We start from the raw sequence: 18453 nt of genomic DNA on the forward strand, positions 1-18453 counted from the left end.
CGCTCACCTCCAAACTACACACTTGACACCACAACAAGAAATGGACCTTTAGATGGAACACTGTTGCTCGAGACAGAATCCTGGAGGAAACATCCACTATTCAATCAATTAACTTTTCCACTATGTGACAACGGCTCAGGCACTAGTCAGGGCAGGCAATGTGACCTTTGGAACTTGATTGGCTTCTCCAGACTGAAGAACCAAGAGGGCTGGCTCTGCCCAGCCTCCTGCAGTCTCTGACGGGCACAGAGAGGCTGGCCTTTGTCCCAGGCTTTTCCCAGGCACAACCTGGTATAGCACTGACAACAGTGCTCAAGTGTGAGGGTGCAGGGAATCCTGGGACTGGAAGTACCCAGTGGTGAATGCTGTTAGAAGACCGCAACTGCTCTTCCCACAATGGTTTAAAGATCCATCGATGAGGCTGGGTCCCCAAAGTAAAGTGGGAGTACAGCCAATGGGTCACCTTATTTTTCAACAGGCTGAAGCTTTCAATGCTCCTGTGTTGGGGGGGTAGCTTAACCAAAACAACAACGTAAGGCGTGGCTTCCGGCCACAAGTTAGGGTTGGCTGCAATAACGTGAGATACTACCATTCCACATCTAAGGGAAATGGCATGGTCCACTACCGCTTGATTTAGCACAGGGCCATGAGGACCATCAACACTCCCCCGACCTCTGCTGCCCCTCTCGAATCGCAGGGACTAAATTGAGTCTCCTTAAACATGGATTAAAACAGGGCTGCGCACTCGTGGATGATTTGGTACCAGTTAAAGAATCACCCTGCACATGTCCCCTGATCGTTGACCTTCTCCCATCATACATGAGGTGGACCTCTGGATGATTACAACAGCAAGAGAAGGAGCAAGAGTGGAGGTACATCCACGCAGAGCTTGTTCTAATTGATTTTGCTTGTTAACATCCAGCTCCACTGCTGCTAGCCTATCTCGAATCAGGGCCAACCTTGCATCAATAGCAGAAAGCAGAGTATTAAAAAAAGAGTCTAATAACATTTCCAACTCGCCCTTGGCTTTGGTCAATAATTCCCTCAGTCTGGATGACTGAGCCATATTAACCTTAGGTAGTTTTGATTTACTACCAAATTCCTGTCTTTTCTTTTTGCCAAGGACCCCCCATTCCTTACTAGGGACAATCATAACTTCAGGTTTTAGGTGGATTGTAGTGACTAAGGGGGTGGGGGGGTTACGACAGTCATCATTGCTGCTCTTCTTGTCTACTGTCAAGGCCAGACAGCATAATTTCCTCTGCACCTTCAGATGAAGAGACTGATTGACAGGCCACAGAGGGTCCAGGGAGAGGAGATTTAGAAGATGAGAGACAGAGGCATCGATCCGCTAACCTACCGCTCTTGACAAAAATGCATCTATAGTTGTGTTAGGCTCAGTCTGGTACTTCACAGCACACAGGTAATTTCCATTTCCCCATCAAGATGGATAAGGTGGGTAAAAAAGACCCAGAAACTATACCTAGAGCCCACTGTCAGGTGTTACCCGTACGGCGCAACCGAAAAAAAAACCAAAGGATAACCGCTCACCTCCAAACTACACACTTGACACCACAACAAGAAATGGACCTTTAGATGGAACACTGTTGCTCGAGACAGAATCCTGGAGGAAACATCCACTATTCAATCAATTAACTTTTCCACTATGTGACAACGGCTCAGGCACTAGTCAGGGCAGGCAATGTGACCTTTGGAACTTGATTGGCTTCTCCAGACTGAAGAACCAAGAGGGCTGGCTCTGCCCAGCCTCCTGCAGTCTCTGACGGGCACGGAGAGGCTGGCCTTTGTCCCAGGCTTTTCCCAGGCACAACCTGGTATAGCACTGACAACAGTGCTCAAGTGTGAGGGTGCAGGGAATCCTGGGACTGGAAGTACCCAGTGGTGAATGCTGTTAGAAGACCGCAACTGCTCTTCCCACAATGGTTTAAAGATCCTTGGGCAAGTGGGACCAGAAATATGTTCCTGGCCCACAAACAGCTTCAGCCTGCTTTGTTTTTGAATGCTGCTTGTAACACAAGTTTAGGAAATGCGTGCTCTTGCCAAATCTGGCTCGCCTCAGAATTTATGTCCTTCTAGGACAACAGACTGCTTAGCACACTGTCTGGGGCCAGCAGTCAGGGATATTTTCAATCTCTCATTGGCTACCGCCAAAATACCTAAGAAATAGAAGGGTGCTCTAGTATCTCTGCTCCTTCAAAACCCCTCAGCTAACCCCGATGTCCTCTCCAACTACAGACCGATTTCGTTGTTACCTCTACTTGCAAAAGCCCTCGAAAGATATGCTAATAAAAAGCTTGTATATTTTCTTGAGGAGTATAAAATATTTGACCCCTCAATTGGTTTTCAGACAGTTACACAATACTGAGACTGCTTTCTTGGCTGTTGCCGATAACATCAGGCTCTCTTAATATGCAGAAACGCCAGTCATGTTAGTGTTACTGTATCTATCGGCGGCTTTTGACACAGTCTCTCACTCCATTCTAATTCGCAGACTTCATGAGGCTGGTCTTCATGGGAGGAAATTACATTGGCTCAGGGACTTCCTAGATAATCTCACACAACATCTCTTCCTTAGCACTTTTAAGTCAAGACCGATGGAAATAAACAAGGTCCCCTAGGGACCATGTCTGAATCCAAATCTGTTTAATATCTCTGTAGCGCCTCTAGCCCAAATTGCGAAAGCATGCAGCGTGGAGATCGTGTTGTATGCAGATGACACAATTTCTCATCTCTTTTGGCTCTGATCCAGACAAAGTGAAGGCTAAATTCTCATGCTGCATGAGGGAAATCGCTGTCTGGATGAATAAGAACTGTAGCCAACTAAACAGCGAGAAGACAGAGATCATGCTATTTGGCAAAGCCAACGAGTTGTGGTCGGCAGACTGGTGGCCAGTGGAACTTAATCCTGCTCCTGCACCTAAGCAGATGTTGAAAAATCTTGGAAGGAAAATAGATCAGTCACTCTCAACGAAAGATCAAGCCAATGCCACATGTGGCACCTGTTTTGCCACAATGAGGTTTCTAAAAAAAGCTGTTCCTTGGCTTCCGGATGCCTCTAGAAAAACCCTTGTCCAAGCATTCACAATCACTCGCCTGGACTATGGGAACGCTCTACTGGTTCGAGTAAACCACACCCTGTTAAGTAAGTTGCAAGTAGTGCAGAATACAGCCGCATGACTGATTTGCAACCTTCTTCGCCCTTTCCTCTTCCACCCCTATCCTAAGGAGACTACACTAGCTGCCCATCAGAACGCGGGTTGTTTTTAAACTCTGCTGCTGTCTGAGATATAGGCTCTTCATAAGGCCCCCCCAGCCTACCTGTCATCAACCCTTAACTACTACCTGCCATTGTGGTGACTAAGATCCTTAAATCAAGCATTTTTGCTGACCCCCCTTCAAGATTTGAGGGCAGATCATTATTCTATATGGCTCCATATCACTGGAACAAACTCCAGCTTCATTTTCGCACCTGCCCAGATATCGCAATCTTGAAAAAGATGCTAAAAACCTGGCTGTTTTAGAATGTGCTTTCCTCGTCATGATCAGCACAGCGCTGAGATACTCCTTTGGGAGTGAGTCGTGCTCTATACCAACATGCCAAAATTAATCAATACCAGAAAAACACCTTGCCACCAACCCTACCTTATCTCCATTTAAGAAGAATTGTGGAAACTTTGATACATGATCACTTATTTCATTTTTCAACCATTTTTATTAAAGTGTTTTATATCATACAACATATGGCAGGCATGCTACCTAACTTCCTGAAAACCTCTAAACTCCCCACCAATTCCACTGAAACATACTTCCAGTTCCCAGCACCAACCTGATAATCCCGCTCGGGGGTATTGAACGTTATCAACCAAACCTAAGACCCTCGATCTCTTTGAACAAGTGAGTCCCCTATAATCGCTATTGAGGTAGTTTGATACACAGCCTGAGTTAGAGTTTTGGAAGACAGGGTACTTGGTCACAAACATGATTGAGTACCCTGTTTCCCAAACTGATGGTTCAACTGCTCTATTTAGGTTCAGGCAGACCCCACATTGACAAAAAACCTGGTGGTCAAAAGAGAAAATAATTAAAAAGATACTCACACTCTCAGAGAAAATTCCCAGGCTGTAAGCGTAATTTATTTTCTGTTTTTCAAAAAAAATTATTATTTCAGAGGTTGTTTTGAGAAAAAAAAAGGTTTATTGAGCACCCACCTGAAACATGGCAGCCGCTCATCAAACCTTCAGCTCTTTCAGAGGAACCACGGAGTTAGCGTCTTCTCTGAGGTTACAGAGATCACTGCAAGGCTAACAGAGATCTTTAAATATAGAGGGCAGCAGTTTGGACCAAGAGGACTTCTGCCATAAGACATGTTGCTAGATTCTGGTCAATGAAACACCACGCTCTATTTAGTTCTCCTCTAAACCACTCAACTATATATCGCAGTTGCGAAGTTTGGTAGTAAAGGAAATGATTCAGCACTCCATATCCCCCTGTTTAAGGTGCTCCATACACACTCTCTAGCAAAGAAGGTTTTTTTTCCCCACCCAGATAACATTCTTGCAGATGTCTTGCAGGTGAGCAATTTCTTCTCAAAAAAAAGAGACAGAGGTAGCACTTGAAAGTTATATGAAATCCTTGGAAGGAGTGTCATTTTAAATGCAGTGATACATTCAACCTAGGAGAGTGTGTGGATTCTGCAATGTCTTAGTGCTACCTTTGCTTCCCTATAAACGTCCTCAAAGTTAAATTTTCTGTAGAATCAGGTGTTTGGCATGAGCAGCACCCCTTAGTATCTGATATAGTCACTGGTTCAATTAAAGGGCGCAGTAGCTTGTATGTGGGAAGCCAGAGACTGCCAACCCACCATGACCAAGTCTTCCGGCTTAGTAAGGTTAATCTGGAAGTCCACTATCGTTCTATGTTACTCTTCCATAAATGATAGTATGACGTGGTCTGTAAATGCGGATATTTTAAACGTAGTTGATTTGTTTTATCCGTGGGCGATTTTAATGGCCTGCAGTAGGGATTCTAAGAAAAGTGCAAACAACAAGGGATGTAAGGTTGCTTGATGCCTCAACCTATATGTTTTGTACTGATGATCTACCCTTTAATCTGATTCCCTCACGAAGTGTGGGGTTAGCGGGAGTTATACGATGCTCCTTTTCAACCTCTAAATTTGCTAGAAAATCCAAATGTATTTAATGCATCTTGAATGATTACACAGCGGACCTTATCAAAGGCGTTTTGCTATGGGTTAGGAGTATAGGCCCCTTCTTTCTTTGCAATATCAGTGAGGTAAAAGGGTCTCTTATTATTAGCACTTGTTGTGCTGTTTAGGATGACGCCTAACTGAAATGCATGGATCAAATAATCTATTACTCTGTCTAATTTATGGGCCAAAACTTTCGCAAATATTTTGATGTTGAGATTCGGAACCAATAGCAAGAGATATGATGCTTTGCCCAGTTTGGTAATCAGCAGACTTGCCGCTTCTAACATTGTGTCCCCTGTTAAACGTGTTTTAGGTCGCTGCCAATATTTTGAGAAGATGGGAATTCCAATTTTCATTGAAAGAGGGCCTAAAGCCATCCGGTCTGGTGGCTTTGATAAGTTTCAGGCTTTTACTCACACCCAGGACTTTTTCTCTAGATATAGGCTACCTCAGTCCTGCCTAATCTTTTGTTTGCAGTTTAGGCATAGACAATGAACCAAAATGGTGGCTCGGCTACAGCGGCTGTCTTCTCCTGTTTATATAGTTTCTAGTAAAAGGCACAGAATGCCTTGACCTAACCCATGTGTGAGGGTTGTACCTCCCTGCCCTCGCTGCATACTTCCCTTATGTAGAGGCATGTTTGCCGAGTGAATGGTCAGTCTTGAGAGAATGTCAAAGGTGCCCTTTTTCTTTTGGGATTTATCCTGATTATCATTCATTTCTAGGGTGAAGTCTTCACTTATTACTATTGGGGTAGAGGAGAATGCAATTAGCTCTTGAATAGCTTGTTTGAAGAATTTTTCCAGTCCTACATTAGAGGCATACAGTGATGCCAAGGTGATGCGTTGGCCCTGCCAGTATTCTTCCCCCACTATCTATCTTCCTGCTTTGTTTCCTCTAGTGTGGTATTTTTTCAAGGTATTTCTCGTACCTATCAAGTTCGCAATCCCTGGAACTCTGGCATGATATTGCTTTGGGAAATGGCATGATCTCAGCCTAGGATGGTCACCTTTTAAAAGAGGTTTTTCCCTGTGTAATGCAAATGTATGCTTGTAAGCTTCTCGATTCCCACTGGCTATCCAACTCCTTCGAGTGGGTGTTTAGCCCTTATTCTTTATAGGTTGTAGCCTCTGTATCAGGGGGGGATTCAGAATACATCTGTTGTGGCACACCTAACAAATTACATTGACTCCTTAGGTTTGCTAAGAAGGCGAGTAACTCTCCTACTCTCAAAATTAACTTTGAAACAGCGCACCTACACATAAACCAGACAACCGTCTTGAAGGCCTAAACCAGCAGAACTGTAGAAGCACCATTCTACTGTTCATGGCCTTCGGATATAACCAAGGTTCAGATATACAGAGCATCAATACTCAAAACGTGGTTCCACATTGACATTTTGGAAATTGATTCAAATTTTTGCCAACCAACCTATGTACTAGTGCTTCACAATGCGACCCACTTCATCAATATTTATGAGGTAGGTCGCACATTGCCAATCCTTAGATTGGATGCCATCACAGGGATGGTGGCCTGCTGGGTTCAGCAGGCAGACCACCATGTCTCTCATCTGAAAGGAGACTTGATTTAAGTCATAGTATTTTTTTTTTAATGCAGCCCGTTGTCCTTAAAGGAAATAGGTGTGCATTTATTGTGCAGGTCCCATGTCACATTCCAAAGGTTGTGATAAACAAGTCACACCTTTTTTCCATGTGGAATATGTTCTACCTGAAATTGATACTGCAGTACAATCCACTATTCACATTTTGCTATTCTGTAGGTACTATGATACACCAAGAAGGAGATGGATCATCACAGTTTTAACCCCTTGCACGCTCATGACGGAGCCGCTCCGTCATGAGCCACGGTTGCCGTGTGCTCATGACGGAACGGTTCCGTCATGTCACGGCCGTTGGCGGCCGCTCCGCCTACGCGGCGCTGTTTCCCCGCCTGTGTGGGGGGACAACGCAAATGGGCGGAGTCATGACGGAACCGTTCCGTCATGAGCACAGCTCAACCGTGGCTCATGACGGAGCGGCTCCGTCATGAGCACAGCGCCACCGCGCTGCCCCCCCGCACCCCCCAGCGCTGCGGCGGAATTCCCGCCGCAGCGAAAGGGTTAAAGAAATTGGGCCTAAAACAGTGTCGTCCCGCATTTCTTGCAATACAATACCTAGAGAATGAATATGTTATTGCATCAGTTATTGCGTTTTTAAAAAACGATTTTAAATTACGGAAAACATTATTATTGTAAACTGTGAATATGAACTCAAATGCTACTGAGATCTCATTATTTTATGAACTATATTGTGTTTTTATGATTATTATTTTAGTGTCATCATGTATTTAAGTAGCAATGAATTGAATGATTTTTTTGTGCTTTTATGGTTATTTGTATCATAACCAAATAAAGACATTTGATTGATTGATTGATACTGCAGTAAATCAGACACCATCCTAGCTATATATAAAACAAAGAAACATGCCAGCAGCTCCTTTGCTATAAGAGAATGCTGTCTTTCCACCACATGTAATGTCTGTAAAGCAGATCCTAAAGTTCTCTGTACTTCTCCATCCATCGGAGCCAACACAATCCATAAACCATAAGCACTGACAAACATCATTACACAAGAACCTGTTCAGCTACAAACAAATGTAAAGATAGTGCCGACACAATCTCATTCTGAAGCCGAGCAAATCAATGTTCTCTCTCTTCCGACTATTCACAATACTGATTTATTCATGGACTATGCAGCACACTAAATGTTTGTGACAATATCTGTAAGAAATGTCCCAATACACATAACTCAAGAAAATATGGCAATTAATCCTTAATCGATCATTCACAATAGTGCACACCATAACTGGATGAGGTCTGATTCCGTCAGCTAAAATCCTCCACCTCTTATGTGCGAAAGTCCTACTTCTTGTTAATGGTGAGACGCCTGATACCCAAAATTTCCAAAATATTATGTACAATTACTTCATTTTCAGCTGACATTTTGCAAAGATCAAGATGCCATCTTGGAATGTGACTTCCTGTAACAAATTATGCATAATGCTCTAAAAACAAATAAAGGAAAGCGCTCATAAAGCATCTAACAGATTTGAACAACACCATCAGGGATTACAAACAGTATGAAGTTTAGTGACTACATCTCTAAGTCCCTGTGACTTATATGATGGTGACAAAAATGTTGCACTCCACCAGTTCTGTATGTTGTTATTCAGATCAAATTGTAAGCATCTAATTGTAAGTCATCAGTATCCACGTCTGTTACTATCTTCACATCCTTTTGTACATTCACGCCAAAACTTCCAAGATTTTTAAAAACTCACCTGTTTCCTCCATCACTCATAAGCAGTTTGCACAGGAATACCTCTGCAGTTTGCACAGGAATACCTCTGCAGTTTTCACAGGAATCCCTCTGCAGTTTTCACAGGAATCCCTCTGCAGTTTGCACAGGAATGCCTCTGCAAAATAACTCTATCATATGTCTACTCACCACAGCTCTTACAGAACAATGCCCGCCTGCCAACCCATGGTTTGCGTTAGCACACCTAGAAGAAATATCTTTTTGTTATATTATTTCACAGTTACAATTTGGTGCAGCGTTCCTATCTTGATACAGACTGGACGGCACATTTTTTTCTAAAATCTTTTTTAATCACAGCAATATTAGTGTTGCGTCTTTTTCTCTTCTTAACTGAAATCTAGACTGTTTAACACTTTAACAATGCCAAACATCTCACCTAATGATGGGTTCTTCAAAAAGGCCAAATACTGCTGAACTTTATTATTATTCCTGCACCGAAACACTATCCATTTTGTTATCAAATGTCCAGTAACGTTTTCAAGCTCCCAGACAGTAGCCAGCATCCTGAAAGCCATAACCTAACTATCAATTGCTTCCTCCTGCTATTTAATTTATGTCTTATTACCCCTCTACGTGGGAGTACATCAGAATATTTTTTATTATATGACGATATTTATTGTCAAGTTGTGACTATTTGTGCACTACTTGTGATGCAATCTGTAATTTTGGAATAAATATGTTTATTGTCAGTTTTGTGAATACATAGAACAGAGTAATTATCTTTTTTTTTAATCTGTGGGATGCAATATTGCGATAATCGGTTGACGATAGTTTATACATGATATGAATAATGGTTTAAAAAATGTTTTAGAATAATATTGTATTATATTAATGAAATATTGTATATAATGAGTTTTAATCATCAAATGATTTGAATATACTAGACATGTTTTACATAAAACAGCGTTCAGTGTAAGGACAGTACAGTGTATTAAGGTGAAGGGTGAATGTCCTTGAGGAACTGACATTTATTCTAAGTATATTGTATTGACAGTGAGTGTGAGAAACAAAAGGGATCCTTTCTTGTTTAAACTTGATATTCTGACCCTGTCCGTTTTGATAGAAGGGTATCTCTCTCATATTTGTGGAGTTTTTCTCAGCTAAATTAAACTTTTTCTTTCTGGGTGAAATCTGACCACAATAGCACATAGATCACTTGTAAATTAGCAGAACCATGTCCCACAATTAACCGGTTGTTTGGCAGGTCTTAGAAGAATCAGTGGTGGCAGAGCAATTCCAAGCCTCATGTCTGTGTTGTATTTCCTTATATTTTCCATTTCTGTGACATGTAGGTTTTATATATCAAAGAAACTGAACCACAGAGAATGGTTTGTGAATCTTAGAGGAAGAACAAAGGTGTGAAACCAAAGTTTTAATAGTTGCATATTTGCAACTTAACTGTAGCATATTATGCAAAACCTCTTTCTCAGCTATGCAAATATAAAAATAGTGATTTGCTCTGCAAAGTGTGCATATAACTGATGTTATAATAGTACCAGCACCATTACATAAGGTAATGTGCAGCATTTAATCGAGCATGGATGGCACAACAACCACCGCTAAGCAGTCTGCAAACCCTAGGAAGGCCACTGTAATTATTTTGTCTGTCTCTACATTGGGAGCCTTAAAACCTCACAACATATCTGGTGAAACCCAGATGTGCATATATCTGAAATAATACTTGGTAAAGAGTTAACTGGTAAACATCCCCAACTGACCACCATGAGCTCAACATACCTTGGACCTACATTGCGGGGAAACAATCACTCACAAGCATGGCCGCCACTACACTGACATAGTGATCCTTCAAACAGGGCAGCAAAAGGGACTGCCTACAGGGGAAGGTCATTATCAACATATAAAGACACTCTTCTCCAATGTCAGTATGAAATGTTTATTCCCAAAACAAAAAATCCTGCAGTCATCAGCATGACCAGCAGTAGGGAAACAGATTGAAATACTGGAGTGTACACAGCTTTACCCTAGAGTTCCAGAATCAAAGAACATCATAGCACATCTTGAGCCTAAAGGCTCCACATACCTCAAGTACATGCCACTGATTTGGCCCATTTCGACTGCGTCTCCACTTTCTATTCCAAATAAAAAATGGTCATAGCAATTTACTGTAGCAGTAACTAAGGATTTAATAATGCCCTCCTTCAGTACTTCAGCTTTACCTAGCTGAAGCAGCAGGGCCTCACTCGCAGGCATGTTTAAAAAAAGGATGAGGATTTACATAAAGTTACTTACACAGATCAGTAGAATGATAGGCTGTTTTTAGGTGTTGAAATGTCATGCACAGCCAGTAGGCTAGTAATACCTTATTTGACCCATGCATTTCAGTTAGGCTTCATCTTAAACAGCACAACAAGAGCTAATAATAAGAGACCCTTTTACCTCACTGATATTGCAAAGAAAGAAGGGGCCTATACTTCTATAGCTGCAGTGGTGCAGTGTTTTGTGAGTTGGCAATGGCGGAACTCTTTTGGCTCCTTATGGACTCCGTAGAGTGGTGACATAATGTTAGAGCGGAATGCAATGAAGACTGATTTAGAATGTTGAGTTCGCAGTTACACGCAGAAGAATAAAGATGTGTAATACTAAGCTCTGTGTGTGGTGCAGTCATTGGCGGTTACCTAGGCTGGGAAAGTCACCACAATTGGTGATTAGATAGGGGATAAGTAACTCGAACATCTACAGTGCTCTCCCACAGAGCTTGCCGTGGTCCAAGCAAACTGCTCGTGTGTGCCACGTGTGCCATCCTTTAAGTACAGAATCGACACTTAATGCATATGGCGTCAAAGCGCAGCTCTAGCAGCTGTGAAGCCATTGAAGATACCAAAAGTATTTCAGAAAATCTACAAATCATTGGCTGAGAACCTGGTCAGGCCATACATAGGAGTACCACCCTGCCACACAAGAAAGTAATACATTATATGAAGCGCTACTGTTAAAGGCAGCTACGCACAGATACAGAACACAAGTGCTAAAGACTACAGTAGTCAAATACGAATAAAATACATAAAGCGCTAGTTGACAAAACAATTAACAAAAAAGCATACTGTCATTTACCGGAGCCTCTATAAGTGGAGCTCTATGACCTCAGCACCAGGCGAGGAGACCCTATAAGAAGCACAAGGGCTGTGCTTACTGAGCTGTTCAATGCCTGAAGTGGCACACCACCAAAGACACCATGTGGCAACTTAGAACAACTCCAGAGGTCTCCAGAAAGTGAAGGGCTCCGATGGAGACCAAGAAGGAGCTTACCGAACCACATACTGTCTAGAATGATTCAGAGGCAGATCCCTTACAGCTCCTCAGAATTGGTGCAGATGACGCTGGTCCTAGTGGACAGCCGACAATATCTGAAAGAGCTCAACTCTCAATGTCAGCCACACCCATAAATGGTTACACTGCTGCCGCCTACCTGAAACCTCCACCACCTTTTGACACAGCCAAAAAGCAAATTGGCAATAGATGGATTGTGTGGATAGAGACGTTTGAAGATTTCATTGATGCACTCGAAGAGACTTAAAACAAAAAGATTTGAAAATACCTAAAAAATCATGCTGGTGATGGTGTAAAAGAAGTCATAAGGAAGATGCTGTGAACTGATGAAGAAATCACATACAGTCAGATTAAAGAAACTTTGAATTTCAAATTTAATCCAATGCCCAATGTAGATTACGCAAGATACATTTTCAGTCAAGAACGACAGAAAGTTTGTGAAACCATTGATAAATTTGTGGAAATACTCAACATATTCATCAAACACTGTAAGTTCAATTAATTTATTGACGAAGAAGCTATACGTCTTTGAATTATTGATGAATGCTTGTCAGATTCATTCAGACGTTAAATGCTGAGAGAAACTCTTAGTCTAGAGCGAGTGTTAATGGCTGCCAGAGCTCAGTAGCATGCTGATAGACATGCTGCTGACACAGAGACCGGAGGTGCTAGGAATGAATCAGTCATGAGTTTAAAAAGTACGCTGAAGCAAAAGACTGAAGAAGACAAGGTAATGTCTACACGTAAAAAGAAGTGTTTTATATGTGGATTTTCGTTTCCACATGAAAGCAAATGTCCCGCCATTGGACAGATATGTAAAGGCTGTGGGAAAGAGAACCATTTTGTGACAGTTTGGAAATCAAAGGAAAAAGCAAGTGCTTCACGGCGTGAAGACAAAATGGCCACCGGAACATTCCAGAAGCAACGTTCGATGCACACCCACAAGGCCCAGCGGCAACATCAGTTAAGACAAATACGCCCATATGAACCAAACCTCTCCTCACACTGAGCACATGAGGCAAACATACCCTATCCTCCTTAGGAGAGTTGTCTTCACCCTTTATTCATCCATTCATATATACATCCATCAATATGTCCACATATCTGTCTATCCATACTTTCATCCATGCATCCTTTTACTTTTCCCTTCTTCTCATTCCTCATCCTTCTCTCATTCACTCAACCAACCCTTCTGCTCTTTGATTCATCCTCTTACCCTTCCATCTATCAATCTTTTTACCCTTCGATCCCACATTTCACCTTTTCTTCTTTATTTCCTTTTGGATTTCCTTAATTTAGCCTTCATTTCTCTTCCCATTTTTTCTTTCCTCTTTCTAGTTGTCTTCTTTTGCATTTCTTTTCTTTTCCTGCCTACCACTAATGCTTACTTTGTTTTCCCTATTTTTGCAATTTCATTATTTTTCTTTCACCTTTCCTTTGCTGTGCATGTCTGTCCACCTCCTACATCCCTCTGTCATTTATTGCTTAGCACTATTATTTATGAGCCCTTTGTCACCAGATCCGGAGACAAAATAGGCCCATAAGCAAATAGTTGATGTTTCGTGGGACTCATTTCACTAGTCAATGTAACCCTGGCTGCTCAAGGTGGGGGGTTCCCTATGCCCCTGTAATGCGCTATAGATTCCTTAACAGTACTACACCAACTCCTGGTCCAATTCTTTTCCTGGCTCTCTAATGAGGACATCATTTTTCTTTCCAAGCTGACTTCACCCTTCATAGAACCTTCTCTTAAAAAACACACTTAGGGGAGGTGCCTGCATCCAACCTGCTGCACAATTTCATGTATGCAACGTCAGAGGGCTGCCTTATGCAAAGAAGGTGGAAGGTCAGAATTGTTATTTTTTTGCAGAGAAAAATAGTTGTATTTTCTTCCTTTTGAAGAATGCAACAAATCTGATGATGACATGTTAAGTTAGTATTATAAGGCACTGTTATCAAGTTCTGTCACAAAAGAAGGCAGCCACTGTTATTGCTCTACTAGACTCTGGAGGCAAGGAAGGCAATTGATCTAGCACTTACTAGGAAATTTTGGCAGGCCAGCAGGGCACACGAGACATGGACTGGGAAAGGTAGGGCCTTGGCATCACTATGCAGTGCCAGAACTGGCTGGGAAAGTGATATGGGAAAGCAAATTACCTAGCTACTTACATTTTCTAATTTACAGGCTCTTGCACATTAGCAAATGTTGAACAATTTGTTCCAGGAAAAAATCTGAAAAGGGTAACTACATTGCTGTGCACTTCTGCATAAACACAGTAGCAATGACTCTAGAAAAGAATCATGAACAGAACTGCAGATTTCATATACTTTCTTTTCTGTTAGACCGCTATGTTTAGAAGAAAAAACATCTTCACTAGTAACAACACCGACCTACTCTACCCCGGGCATGCTTTGAACGTCCAAGCAACAATTGCCATTTCCAAATTAGTTCTCTACTGCTGCAATAGCATAGGACTTAAAGAAGGCACAATCTAGCTCCAGGAAATAAGTGTAACACATTGTCTGATGCGATTTTATTTTTCAGCAAAGCATTCTCCTGGAGGCTTTTGGCAGTAGGGGATAGTCGGCATCTATTAGACTCAATTACAAAGAAGTATGTCTCCAAGGCCTTTCTGCGAGGCAGAGCTTGCTCAACAAGTTCCTTAAGATGATAGGTAATGAGTTCCACAAGTATGGAGTCAGAACAGAAAAAGAATGTCCCCCCATCTGTTCTTTACTGAAACAATGTAGTGACAGAATATAGTGAGATCTTGAATGTAAAGTCCTGTTAGGATTGTACAGTTTTATTTATTCAGACTATTATGGTTGAAAAACAAGGAACTGCTCTGCAAACCCTTGCATTTGCTGGTGTTGGTCTATAAATGAAAAAAGGGGCAAAATAATGTCTTACAGCACTCTTTCAAAAACAAACAACACTGTTTAAGGGCAATGCTCTCCACTCCTGCTGTAGTTAGAAGTATTCTGTGGTCTGCATTATAGAAAGCCACAAAGCGGTCTAAAAGATTCCAGACAGGCATCTGGTTCGCACAAGTGGTCAGAGAGGATGGTCGTCGAGTGCAGCCACAACCCCACATTCAATACTCTTACTGTGCCAAAATACCGGCTACAGTCCATCAAGATAGATATGAGTCTATATGGTACATTTTTCTATCCAAGATTAGGAAAGGGAGAATAAGAACAATCCAAAGTATGACCAATGTATGACCAGAATCCATATTAACTCTAAAACAAATGCAACATTCTACTGATCCAGACACACAGTAGACATACCACAACAGAGAAAAATTAAATGTCTATAATGGTGAACAGGAGCTAAATCCCAAGTGTGAATTTAGAATCCCTTATCATAATAGTGGATCAACTTGGATAATGCTTAGGAAGAACAGTAAGGGACTCCACTGGACATCACTGAGGTCTTTTTTAGGTACTTCCTCTTTATCATTTGTAAATGCTACAAAAGAAATAGAGAAAGATTTTTTGAGGATCCTCCAGCTGAAAACAAGAATGTGCAAGCATGTGAATTCAGAGAAAGACCCCACACTCTAGAAAACGCAATTAAATTCCACGTGGCTTCAGAATTTAAAGGTCAGCAGTACATGTGTCTAGTGTTCTAGCCTGTAAGAAAACAATTGGTAGGAATATGAACTCAATAAGTTGGCTGTGTCCAATCTACACCTAATGGTGAACTAGATCGGGTGTGAAGTAAAGAACCTTTGGTGCAGGCTTTTCATATTGGTGCCCCAAACAGATAGAGGATATAGGTAGAGGATACAGGAGGTGATTGAGCAAGGCACTAGAGTATACGCCCCTGTGCTTTCTAACACAGTTGTACCCAGTCTCTATAACCAACATTAGCCAGGGTAGGCACCAGTGGAACCACTGGTTTCTCGTTTCCCTACAGGCATCAAACACAATGCATCAATTCCAGTATCGTTTTAAAATTGTACCCAGATTTACAGCACGCATGCTCTGAACTGTAAAGCTAAAGAACTATCAAAAAAGCTTCATAAACACTGACTTGCCTATTTAGTTTCTTCGTCATTGCTTTCAGGGTTACTTTTAGATCTCAAATGTTTTTCAATACCTATTTAATCTTTATTCTTTGCCATGACACAGGTTCAATTGTTTGAAAACAAAGTATTTGTTTCATATCTTTCTTAATGTGTTGAAAAGCCATCTATAGTGTGAAGGTATCCGTTTGGTGACATTTTCCTGAAGCAATGAGACTAGCAGGATTATGAAAGTTTTGCTTCAGGGTGGCTAACAGCCCATAATGTAGAAATAATCCAGAAAAGTTAAATAATACTCCCTCCCCAGTAATACCACTAAACTTTTGGAACACAAAATAGAGTTCAGTACCGATTTTCTTTGGTCTGATCGCCTGCTTCCACACCCTACGAATGCTCTGCAAGTCTTCAGATGGCTCCCAGTCAACATCAGAAGGACCGTAACACAGGCCATCATCACTAATAGGCTGGACTAAGGGAACTCACTTTACATAGGAATCACCACATGCCTCCTGAAGAGACTACAGACAATGCAAAACTCAGCAGCCCGACTCATCCTTGACCTCCCCAGATTAACTCAAATCACACCCCACCTCAAGAAGCTACACTGGCTCCCGATCCAGAAGAGATGCCAGTTCAAGATGATGACCCAAAAAGCCCTGTACAACGAAGGACCAGCTTACATCAACAAATGTATGACCTTCCACCAAACGACCAGACGCATATGATCCGCCTCCCGCTATCCCGCAGACACCCCCAGGATCGACCGTAGCAACAGCAGAGGATGCTCCTTCTCACACCTTGCGGCCAAAGCTTGGAACAACCTTCAACTGCACCTCAGGACCACCCCATCTCTCCAGCAATTCAGGAAAGGTCTCAAGACCTGGCTGTTCATATAAACAGATCACCTCAAAGCAAGCAACAATTCCAGCGCCTTGAGACCCTCACAGGTAATTTGCTGCACTTTACAAATCCTTGATTGATTGAAATGTTTATGAAATTGTTCAGTACAGTGTTTCTTTAATAGTAAGAAGTCATACATTATGTTCTCATAAATGGGAAGCTCATTCTTACTCACCTGGGATGCTAGAGATGCAGAGCACATGTGCATTGCAGACAGTGAACTGGTCCACCACTGTGCCAGGCTGGTTGGCGTCAATGATCACAACTTTGCTGGTTGAGAGTGTACTGGTGAGTATCCATACTCGGCTGGAGGTAGCATCCATCTCATGTAGTTCCTTTGTCTGAGGGAGATGAAGACAGGAAATGTGTGAGGAAAACAAGGGTCATCAACAATGAGAAAAGTAGACCAAATCAGGCAAGAAGTTGGGTAAGCTAGCTCAGGGAGGCTCAAGAATAAGACGGATAAGTGTATCAAGGCAATACTGAATGAATCTATAGATAATGCCTGCTAAAAAGGGCAGAGATGGATGGGCTCTATGACCAGAGGGAGAAACATAAGGACAAGCAGTTCAACAAAGAATTTGTAATCTTTTGGACAAAGGCAGGAAGAGAAGCCTAAAAAATGTAGTTACCTTTTTCTTTTCCGGTGAAGTGTGGTTACTTTTGCTCTCCCCTTCTACCTCTCTGTCACATGTCAAAGGGTCCCGTCCAGATGACTTCAGTCCATTACTCAAATCCTCTTCAAGAGGTCTCCACCCAGTCAAGTCGACCCCTGCTGCACACCAAAGCTATCAGATAGAATAAACAAATTGGAGAAAAGTGGATTAGATGTATAACTGCTTCTCATACTGAGCTACTTACGTTTTACACTGTTATGGTATTTTAATTCCCATTGGCTAACAACTCTGACAAACCTATGCTACAGAATAAAATTAGAAATGCAGGAGAAGATGGATAAATGCTGCACCACACCAGAATGTCTCTGATCACATCCTGTCTTACGTTCTGTATACTGATTTGGTCTTCCTATTTAATCTCCAATGCATTGAAAAGGGGCATTGACTCAGCTCAGTTTGGGAGCAGGAGCTTGCATCAGACAACTACCAAAATCATTATTACCGGTGAGTACGTTTCTGTTACTTTTACATTGGCCCCTTTTCAGTTTTCAATTCTTCAGACAGATTATGAACCAGTACAATGTGAGGATGTCAACACCAAAAGTCAGATCAGATATTTTTGGAAACTCACATGCCAGGCCTACTCGACCAAATCGAGTATCGTTATCTTGAAGTTGTATCAAGTGCTTACAAGACTTAGGGTCTTAGCTATTCTTTTTCTGAATGGTTACTCCGTCACAAACATGGCAGATGTTCCGCTCACCATATTACAAGTGCATCATTACCTATGGAACTTGTAATATGGTGGACACAATATCTGTGAAATTTTGTCAGGGTGTTCTGTCCTCTAAATTCTAAATAAGGCCCGTAGTTTTTCATGTTCAGTATTATGGCCAGTTCTGTAACAATGTTTCTTAATGGATAAAGATAAACCAAATGCAACCTAGACACAGTTTACCAACAGGGTCCAAGATAAAACCTCAAGTGCATAGAAATAAAACAAGTGTTAT

General features: G+C 41.8%; 1 protein-coding gene across 3 annotated transcripts in view; it reads right to left on the reverse strand.

The window, feature by feature from the left end:
- The window catches only part of MAPK8IP3 (mitogen-activated protein kinase 8 interacting protein 3), a 597532-nt gene that overhangs the window by 184413 nt on the left and 394666 nt on the right, over nucleotides 1–18453 (reverse strand). For all 3 annotated transcript variants that reach the window (XM_085628367.1, XM_085628364.1, XM_085628366.1), the window contains 2 exons: nucleotides 17459–17614; nucleotides 17002–17167 (listed from right to left, as the gene is read on the reverse strand). In XM_085628367.1, coding sequence (XP_085484493.1) covers nucleotides 17002–17167; nucleotides 17459–17614 — 322 coding nt within the window. The remainder of the gene's footprint in view (nucleotides 1–17001; nucleotides 17168–17458; nucleotides 17615–18453) is intronic.

The sequence above is a fragment of the Triturus cristatus genome, chromosome 10 (assembly GCF_964204655.1).
Source record: "Triturus cristatus chromosome 10, aTriCri1.1, whole genome shotgun sequence".
NCBI lineage: Eukaryota > Metazoa > Chordata > Amphibia > Caudata > Salamandridae > Triturus > Triturus cristatus.